We start from the raw sequence: 10,766 nt of genomic DNA, 5'->3' as shown, positions 1-10,766 counted from the left end.
TTATCCCGTGTCAAATAGTTTTTTCACAAAACTCATGTGAGATAATTTCACATGTCGATTTAATGATAAAGATATCCGACTCGATCATATTCATATTTATAAAAAATTTATTTTTTATGTCCAAAATATTATTTTTCATTGCAGAAATATCATTGTGATAGTTATGTTATGGAAAAATATTTTGTATATATGCTGATTTGATTGAAAAATATTATATTTCATTTTTATAAGTGTATTGTACTATATGTTAATTTTCGTGAAAATATTATTTTTTATGTCAAAAATATTATTTTTAACTACAAATATAGATCAAGTCGATTAATTTAATAAATATAGATCTCTGAAACTTTTGCACGATAAATCTACTCATTATTCTTTCTCTTTGAACCAGTTGTCAAGTAGTTTTTGTTGCAACTACAGCTAGTGAATATTTTCGTAAATATCCAGGCTTGTTTTTTAAATTTGGTGGATTTGGATATTAAATGTTTTTTAATGTATTTATTTTATTTCATGCATGATTTTGTTTCTATAAATCGCATTGTAAGGTATATCTATTGTAATTCGTTTTCTTAAAAAATGATGTCATATTTTTATATTTCAACAAAATATTGTTTATTTCAATTAAATATACAGATGGCCACTTTTAAAATAATTCAGTTAATTTGTTTTGATAATCGATTTGTTTGTTTCGCGGCAAAGAAAAAAAAAATCTATTAATCAATGCTTGTTGTTCAATTCTATCGGAAATCGAACGGCCATCTATGTAAAAAGGAAAATCGAGATATCTTGATTTAATTACTCCCCCCATAAATAGAACGTAAAATGTACTCTTTAAATTAGGATAATTTAGAAACAAAAGAGTACAAGATTTTAATGTAAAATATATTAATAAGTGTTCTCCAGAAAATTTAATTTTTTTAGCCTGATTGAGAGGACTTTCGCTCCTCTCATGAAAGCGGTTAAATTTTTGAATAGGAGGTTGGACCAATACTTTGCGATATAGCTGATAATAAGATTCCAATAACTGACCGAACCGATCATACCAAACTGCAACCAAACCGCTGTTTCTTATTTTTCTAAAAGTAGAGTTCCCATACGGTGTTGCATGTTTATATAGTTTTTTTTCCCGAGTTTATATCAGTTCAATTTTTGCATTCAACTTGACACGCTATATAGAATAGAGGTCATTAACAAATAAGGGTCAAATATTAGCTCGGAAATATGAGGTAATTTCACGAGATTAAAAGATAGTAACCAATCGAGAGCGGCATGTGACTATTGTGAAAACAATTATGTTGCTCACCCAAAATTAATTGAAACTGGTATGTGGACACATTTAGAGTCTTCATGCAAGAAGTATCAATGTAAATTGGCTAAGTAGCAAAAAACTTTGCAAGAATACAAGAATCTGAGTGGAAGTTTTATAAATAAAGAAAAGACTTTGGTGTTAAAGAAATTATGGTATGTCTTTTAAAAATGGTAACCATTTATGAATTATTATTTAGAATTGTGGAGAGTGGAGGATTTACTTGTTTTGTGAAGCTATGGAACCAAGATTTGAAGTACCATATGAGCATATTATTGCTAGAGATTGCGTGAAATTTTTTCTCGATGAGAAAAAGAAAATAATAAGGATTCTGAAAACCAGAATAGTATGTATGACTATTGACATGACAGAGTATGTAGTATAATGTCTAAGACAAGCGTCTTGAGCTCCCAAATTTTGGGAGTACCGATTTTTTTAAAAAAAAACTTACTAGTATAATATAATATAGTTACACAATGAGCTTATATCTTAACTAATGATTATTGGACAGTGGCCCATGATCAAAACCTGAATTTATGCAATCTATTTATCTTTTTCAATCTCTCTCATCAACATTCAACTATAATCAACAATCACTCTAAAATATCACTCTCATTAATTCCCACCAAAAAACAAATCATTCATTATTCGACATAATCAAGCTCGCTAGTTATGTTATCGATCAAGAAAAAAATGGTTGAGAAAATCAATTATGAAAACGTAACCAACAATGCAATACGAGCAATGTTCAAGTGACTATGAACTGGTTTAAAACATTAATTTCATATTGTGTTTGGATGATCTTGGTTTCATTAGTATTTGCTTATGACATATTGTTTGGATATGTATTTTTTCATCTTTTATTTATGGAATTCATGTCATTTATATTATCATATTCATCATTAAAAATATATGAATATTAAGCTTTAATGACACCATTTTTCATGTACTTGCATCAGGTCTAAAAAATCTCAGACTAGACTACTGACTATCGATACTCGTACATCATACAAAATTTGAATTACATGTATCTCATTGCACATTGGATATCTAATGATTAGATATTAAAAATAGAATGATAAAATTTTGCATTGTTGAGAATTATAAAAGAGAAACAATTGCGAAACAAATTGAAGAATGATGCTCATGGAGAATTGATAAAGTTTTCACAATTATGGTTGACTAAGCTACCTCCACAGAGAAAACAATTAGTTGATAAAGAAATGTAAGTGGAAATATACTATCTTGAATAATGATTCCATGCATATAAGTGGAATGCTCATTAATTTGATTGCAATGAAAGAGTAAATGATGTAATTACGAGTATTAGAAATGATGTCAAATATGTAAGATCTTTAACAACTATGCTAAAGTTTTCAAAAAGTGTGTGAAAAAAGAAAAAAATTTGATTTTAAAGAACGTCCGAGTAAAATGGTCTGTCCAGACTTCAAATCAATCAAGTCGACATAACTTATAAAAAAATATATATAAATAAATTTGTGCTATGTTAGGTCTAACCAAATCCCAAAAACCTTAAGACTACGGTTGGGAGGTCAACTATGATAGTATGTCAATGATACAAGCAAAATATGTGGTAGGATTTAATGAAGCGCATGTAAGGAAATTTGTTTGTAAATTGTTAAGTGTAGACAATTTGAATTCATGAAAAAAAATTCCTTTTCGCGGCGACGCCGGAAATGTCGCGGAACGACGGCCCTGGGCGGCGGCGAAAAATCGACGCGCCGGAATGGTCGCGTCGGCGACCGGCTGGCCCGAGGCGTGGTACCGAGATCTGTCAATGGAGAAAAAAAAATAAGAGGTATTAGAATAGTTGGATAAATATCCTAGGGGGTGAGGAAGGTATTATTTAACCATATCTAATATAACCTAATAAATTCATAGAAGGGATTGACTTGGTTAAATAATCACGCGTACCAAATACTGACTAACGGATAAAAAAAATAATACCGCTTAAGTCCGGCCAACCAAACGCCTCCCTAAAAGAAACATGTGTGGGTCAAATAATCGTATCACAACACCACAATTTGAAAACATATATATATACTATATATATATATATAAAAAAGAATTATGGGCAAATCACATCATAGATTTTAAAAATAAACAAATCATAGTCATAAATTTTAAAAATAAAAAATTTATCCCACACAATCAATCTAAAATATCCCACAAACAATCTAAAAAGCTTAGAGATTTTTTCTGCTACTTCAGTTCCAGTGCACCGAGAGTTTCCGCTGGCTACTAGATCTGTTAATTCCTCCCTTTCTCCTCTCCCATCAGAGACAAACACTGATTTACCATGGAGATGGCGTCTAGGGTTTCGATGCTCCTCCTCATCTTCTTCTCTTTATCCTACACCACTTTTTCTATCTATCAAGATCAAGTCGGACTCATGGATTGGTTTGTTCTCGATTCTGTCCAGATGTTTATGCATGATTGTATGTGAATTAATAATTCGTTACTGTTGGATGAATTTGTAGATTGAATTGTCTGTGTTTGATTATGCAGGCATCAGCAGTACCTAGGTAAGGTGAAGCAGGCAGTGTTCCATACTCAAAAGGCGGCAAGGAAGCGCGTTGTCGTCTCGACCGAGGAAAACGTCATTGCTTCGCTTGATCTTCGTCGCGGAGACATTTGTGAGTTGAATGTTTATTGAATTTCCGTGCTCGTGATTTTTTTTACTTGGTGTGGTTCTGTTGTGAATCAGATATGATATATGGTGATTTTCTGGTTGTGGTGCAGTTTGGAGGCATGTTTTGGGGCCCAACGATGTTATCGATGAAATAAAGATTGCTTTTGGCAAATGTAATCACTCTCTTCTTTATCCAAGTCGTTATGAACTTCTCATGTAGCTAGATATTCCTAGTTTGTTAATTGGTGTGTTCATTTTTTGTATGTGTTGAATTGTATTTGATTGTTATTTCCGCATGAATTTGGTTGTTGTGGAGTGTGGTTGTTGTTGACTCGCAGAGTGACTAAGATCAATTACTGGGACTTTCACTAATATTCTGGCTCCCAATAAAAGTACTCGAGAGTTGAGAAACTCGGTCTTGTTACTTCAAACCTACTTCAGAGGTTTTACTTAATCAAAATCAAAGTGCGAAGACACTCTATCGGCCTTTTGAATTACAGTAATATATTTTTCATAGCTACGCGATCCTGTAACTATATTATACGCGGTTATACATGACATATATTTTACATTTTTTCAGATGTTATTACACTTTCATCGGGAGGAAGTGTCCTGAGAGCTTGGAACCTTCCTGATGGCCAACTGGTGTGGGAGTCAACAATTCCAGGGCCAAAGGGTTCGAAGCCATTGTTATTAATTCCTGTAAGTGAAAATTGATACCATAAGTGTGACCGTTGGTGTGGCATACTGCATATCTAGGTTATGAATGTGATACGATTACGGTAATCCACTTTTCAGTGGGTAATATAATGGCAGTTTGACTAAGGAAACTCATATTTGTATCACAAGCCAATGTTTATGGAATCTTGCCATTGTTTAGCTTCGTTATCAACTTATGGAACAATACTATACTTATGTTGTATGTAGCGTGGAATCGCATCAGTTAGCCTACATTAATGACGTGGTATGTTGTTGTTTGGTATAGGAAAATTTAAAGGTTGACAAGGACAATGTGATATTTGTTTATGGTAATGGTTTCATTCACGCTGTTTCAAGCATTGATGGCGAGGTCATCTGGAAAAAGGAGTTAGCATCTGAAGGGTTTGACCACTTGTTAACTTTTATTAGTTATTGTTTCTCCTTCTTAGAGTATACCTTCTGACCTTGATTGAATATCTCTTCATTTCTTGCAGCATTGATATCCAGCAGTTAATTTATCTGGATGGAAGTGGTATATTACAGTCAGCAGGTTTATTTGGTTTATCTAAGTTTGATGTTTGTCAAATCAATGTTAAGAGCGGTGAGCTGCTGAAACATGGCAGCATGTTGTTTCCTGCTGGTTTCTCTGGGGATTTGTCATTCGTGACAGAGGATACTGCGGTGGCAATGGATTCCACTGGAACTATTTTGGTTTCTATACATTTCCATGATGGAGAAATTAGCTCCCACCAAACACTTGTTTCCGAACTCATCCAGGACTTTTCAGGAGCTGCAGTTATATTACCATCTGAAATTACTGGAACATTTATCATGAAAATAAGTAGGTCTGTGGTATTTATTAAGGTGACAAATGGGGGCAAGTTAACAGTTGTCAACAAGCTTGGTCATTCAGTTGCTTTCAGTGATTCCCTCTCTGTTTCGGAAGGTCGACAAGCTTTTGCACTGATTCAGCATGGTGATGGTGAGATTTTTCTGAACGTGAAACTTAGTAAAGATTGGGCGACAAATATACTGGAAGAAAAGATCAAGATGGATCATCATAGGGGTCTTGTCGATAAGGTCTTCATTAATAACTATGCACGGATGGACCACTCAAACGGATTCAGGGTTCTGATTGTCATGGAAGACCATTCGTTGTTGTTGTTACAGCAAGGTGAGATTGTGTGGAGTAGGGAAGATGGCTTGGCTTCCATCATGGATGTAACTGTCTCAGAGTTACCAGTTGAAAAGGATGGTGTATCAGTGGCGAAAGTTGAGCACAACCTTTTTGAATGGCTCAAGGTATGGCGTATGCAGGGTTCCTTTCGTATAATCTCTCTGTAGTTTTATGGCGTTGTGCTCGCACTCAATATGTATGTCCTACTCCCAAAGTTAGCATTAAGAACTTTAAACATCTAAACTGAGATGTAGATTCATCACACACTGTACTGCTTTATTTTTCCAGTAGGGTTTAGTCTTGTTCTGCTTTGGAAGTGATAGAAGAAAAGAAAAACAATGAACACTTACAAAGTCTGCTTGCCCTATTTTCTTGCTACATTTTTTCACGCAATGTTTGCATTTGAGTCGAGAAAATAATTGTAATCTTGCTTAAAATGAAGGAAACATTGGATGCTTATAATGTTCCTTTTTTGAAGTTGAGCAGTGATTTGACCGTTCCTTTTCCCTGTTATTCTTCTTTTGAAAGGGACATCTGCTGAAGCTGAAAGGAACTCTAATGATTGCAACCCCTGATGATGTGGCAGTTATCCAGAAAATGAGGCTTCAGAGCTCTGAAAAAAGCAAAATGACCCGTGACCATAATGGTTTTAGGAAGTTACTCATAGTACTCACTCGAGCAGGAAAACTTCTTGCACTGCATACAGGAGATGGAAGAATTGTGTGGTCTCTTTTACTGAAATCTCTTCGTAAATCAGAATCTTGCGAGAGTCCTAGTGGGATTAGTTTGCATCAGTGGCAGGATCCTCATCATCATGCTTTGGATGAGAACCCATCTGTTCTTGTTGTTGGAAGATGTGGGCCTGGTACAGATTCTGCTGGAGTTCTTTCCGTCGTTGACACTTACAAAGGGGAAGAGCACAATCATATGAGACTTCTCCATTCCATTTCAAGCATTATTCCGTTGCCTTTTACAGATTCTTTGGAACAGCGTTTGCATTTGCTTCTGGATGCAAATTCACATGCTCATCTATACCCCAGAACTGCTGAGGCTCTTGGCATTTTCAAGCGTGAGTTAGGAAACATATATTGGTATTCTGCTGAAACTGACACAGGTATCCTTAAGGGTCATGCAGTGCACAAAAATTGCTTTCTTCCTGAGGCAGATGACTTCTGTTTTGAATCTAGGGATGTATGGTCAATTGTGTTTCCCTCGGAATCAGAAACGATCTCTGCTACTGCAACCAGAAGTTTAACTGAGGTTTTTCTTCTCTTATTTTCTCTCCTACTGTATCTAAGCTTAGAAAATTTGGGCTACTGATGCGGACTATCATTTTTTCTCAAGAAATTTATGTTGTGATATCTGTGTGATTGGTTCTAATTGCCAAACATTTCTTGTGGTTATGGTTCGGTGTTTCAACTGGCATCTCTGATTTGTCAACTTTCTGTGGTATGTTAAGGTTGTGATCTATTCAAGTTGTCCTCTTCATTTGAACACGTATGATGAAGCTAACTTCCTGGTATTTTGTTACAGTGACCAATATTTGTTCACTGCAAGATGTTAATTGTGTGTCAGTGTTCAGTCATAGAACTTGAATCATGGATGATAATCATTAGCCACTCAGGTATGAGGAGACCGGTTGTTTGCTCAAGTGGGAGAGATGCTTGGTCTCAAACTCTGATATCTTTCCTCTTAGTATGAGAATATGAGATAAAAAAAACAGCCTTATCTCCCCCGCCCTCTTATAACCTTTCGTTCTTTGTGACCACCTTCATCAAATATAGGGCTAGGTTGGCTAGTTACTTCGGTAGTTTGCTGTAAAACTTTCAAATGCTCTATCATAAAGTTGAAATTTATGGGAAGATGTGTTACAGCGTTGTACGCGAGTATTAGATGACCTACTTTCTTTGTCTTTCACACCTCTTTTGGTACAGTCTCTTGAAGTAATTTTGCCTAATTGGATGCATTACTGAGTTCTGGATTTCATTAATTTCTATTTCGCTTTGCTCCTGGTGTGATGACTGAATACTGATGGTTCTGAATGTGCGATAATTGCCGCTGGTGTTTCGATGATATCCTCAAAATTAGAATATGTGATAATTGCCCCTGGTGTTTCAACGATCTCCTCAAAATTAAAATATAACTGACATGAAATTTTGTGCGTGTGGTTAAAACTTAATCCTCATATTCAGTTTGTAACATGTAGGTTTTTGTGATTTATTCAGTCTGTTAGCTGCAGATGCGGTTCTTACAACACTTTCCCTTTCTTGTTTCAGATAGTTCATACTCAAGCAAAGGTGACAGCAGATCAGGAGGTGATGTACAAATATATATCAAAGAATCTGCTCTTTTTGGCTACTGTTTCACCAAAAGCTGTTGGTCCAATTGGCTCAGCTACCCCAGAAGAGTCATCTCTGGTTGTTTACATAATTGATACAGTTACTGGTCGTATTTTGCATCGTATGACTCATCAAGGATCACAGGGTCCTGTACAGGCAGTAAGTTTTCGTTCCCTTGTATGCATCTCCAGAAATTTGAAAAAAGGGGACAAGAAGTTGAGCCCTTTTGAGTTATCAAGGAACTATTTTTTTCTCTCAGTATCGGGAGAGTGAAATATTCACTGTGACTTTTTATTCTCTGAAGGTCTACAGTGAGAATTGGGTTATCTACCACTACTTCAACTTGAGGGCACATCGATATGAGATGTCCGTCATTGAAATATATGACCAATCCCGCGCGGTTCTTTCTTCCTTCACTTCTACTTTTCTTAAACACCTCTGGGTCCATTCCATCTGTTGACTCAGATTATTAATATATGCAGGACAACCAAGATGTGTTGAAGCTCGTTGTTGGGACACATAATCTGACTTCACCTATCACAGCTTACTCCCGTCCTGAAGTCATCACAAAGTCGCAGTCTTACTTTTTCGCACATTCTGTGACAACGATGGCAGTGACATCAACAGCAAAAGGCATAACTTCTAAGCAAATTCTTCTGGGCACAATTGGTCATCAGGTTCGCATGACATCTCCATTTCTTGTGATATTTGTGACATGTCTTTCTCCTTTTTAAGATGTTTCTTTGCTCATCGGCAGGTTTTGGCTCTTGATAAGCGGTTTTTAGATCCTCGAAGGACAGTTAACCCCACTCAAGCTGAGAAAGAGGAAGGAATCTTACCACTTACTGATTCATTACCAATTAATCCTCAGGTGAATACAATTCTTCGAGATTGTTGGTAAAACTTAAGACCACTTCTGTTATGTTGGAAGTTGGAATAAATTTTGACACTCAGCACACTGGTTTCCTTCTATTTGCAGTCGTATGTTACACACAATCTTAAAGTGGAAGGTCTCCGAGGCATTGCAACATTTCCAGCTAAGCTGGAGTCGACGACCCTTGTTTTCTCATATGGAGTGGATCTGTTTTTTACCCGGCTTGCACCTTCCAGAACATACGATTCTCTTACTGAAGATTTCAGCTATGCTTTGCTTCTCATCACAATAGTTGCTCTTCTTGTGGCTATTTTTGTCACATGGGTTTGGTCAGAGAAGAAAGAACTTCAGGAAAAATGGAGGTGATTCGAGACACGTTAGAAATTCAATAGTTATCATATTCGTCACAGGATCATTGTTGCCTTCTATATGCGATTTCGCCTATTGTGACGAGCCACTTTTACAGTTCCCTTCCTCAGGTTGGTTTCATTTTTTTATGGGTCGAGATGTTGTAAAATCTAAATGAGGATTATTTAAAGCTACAAAAAATAGGTACCCTGTTGGTTTTAAGGACATTTTTCCTTGTAGCATCTTAGATTATTGCTGCAGAAGTCAGACAACTGTTTGTGCAAGTTACCAGGATTATTGAATTTTAGTAGTATTCACCCAATTGAGCGACTACGGAAAGTATACGTTGTCGTAGATTGGGACCCCATTTCATATTACATGCGATAGAGCTATTTTGAAGTTTTTATTAAAAATATTCGCAAACATAGGCCTAAACTTTGTTCTAAAATCAATGGCTTGAGTTTTGGAATGGGGTGTTCAGCTTTCAATGAAAGATGGTACCTGAACCGAATTGCTTGAAACCAAGTGAGATGGTGGTACTAGAACCGAATCGCCTAAATACTTGATTTTGGTTTCGGTTTCGAGTGGTTTGAATCAATTGAACTGAAATTTATTTTCGAATGAAAAAATAACACCTTACTTTTTGGGTTATCAAACTATAATCTAATGGTTAAATACAAAATATTATGAATATTAATTTTTTTTATTAAAAATATAATTGGAGGTTGAATTTAATTTTTAAAGTGTCAGTTATATTAGGTGAGTTAAAATAATACCTCCTCACCCCTTAGGATTATTAATTCAAATCTTAATCCTTTCTATTTTCCAATTTTACCCTTCTCCTATATCCAAACTCACCACCACTTCTCGCCATGACCGCCGCCATCGGCCACCGCCCCGCCGCCGCCAGACCACCGCCGGCCGTCGCCGGAAGACCACCCACTTCCGGCGTCGCCGGCCGTCGCCGCCGCCACCCACCGCCGACGTCGACGGCCGCCAGACCACCCACCGCCGGCGTCGCCGCCGGACTGCCGCCGCCGAACTGCTGCCGTCGCCAGTCCGCCGTCGTCGCGCCGGAGTGGAAGAAAAAAAAATGGGCAATTTTGTTCTTTCATCAAAAAATTCAAAATTATCTCACACTTAAAAATCATACCAAACATAACACCATATAATACATTCCTACAACAATCATTTTCTTTATCATTTACTTACTAATCATTAGTTTATTTTATCCTCCAAACCAAACGCAGCCTAAGATGTTAACTCGAGATTAATTTACAATCTTACTTCTGGTTACATAATCCTTATTACAATTCCCATTTTGGTTTCTTATTTCTTTAAATTGAAATGGAATTTTGAGTCTGTATGAA

At 36.2% G+C, this 10,766-nt stretch overlaps 1 protein-coding gene across 1 annotated transcript; it reads left to right on the top strand.

Moving 5' to 3' along the window:
* Positions 1–3,503: 3,503 nt before the first annotated feature.
* Positions 3,504–9,773, top strand: LOC140826110 (uncharacterized). The gene is made up of 12 exons (XM_073188246.1): positions 3,504–3,727; positions 3,836–3,963; positions 4,070–4,132; positions 4,540–4,661; positions 4,945–5,060; positions 5,153–5,960; positions 6,364–7,095; positions 8,112–8,333; positions 8,479–8,574; positions 8,657–8,851; positions 8,932–9,045; positions 9,154–9,773. The coding sequence occupies exons 1-12, from the start codon at positions 3,627–3,629 to the stop codon at positions 9,412–9,414; spliced, it is 2,958 nt and encodes a 985-aa protein (XP_073044347.1). The 5' UTR covers positions 3,504–3,626; the 3' UTR covers positions 9,415–9,773.
* The last annotated feature ends 993 nt before the right edge of the window (positions 9,774–10,766 follow it).

This window comes from Primulina eburnea, chromosome 3, assembly GCF_022965805.1.
Source record: "Primulina eburnea isolate SZY01 chromosome 3, ASM2296580v1, whole genome shotgun sequence".
NCBI lineage: Eukaryota > Viridiplantae > Streptophyta > Magnoliopsida > Lamiales > Gesneriaceae > Primulina > Primulina eburnea.
This window is presented reverse-complemented; position numbering and strand designations above follow the sequence as displayed.

Excerpts from the sequence above, each read along its gene's own strand:
- LOC140826110 (XM_073188246.1), top strand. The coding sequence starts at position 3,627 with ATGGAGATGGCGTCTAGGGTTTCGATGCTCCTCCTCATCTTCTTCTCT. Across the intron at positions 3,728-3,835 it reads CAAGTCGGACTCATGGATTG|GCATCAGCAGTACCTAGGTA; the intron begins GTTTGTTCTCGA and ends TTGATTATGCAG. Across the intron at positions 3,964-4,069 it reads TCTTCGTCGCGGAGACATTT|TTTGGAGGCATGTTTTGGGG; the intron begins GTGAGTTGAATG and ends GTTGTGGTGCAG.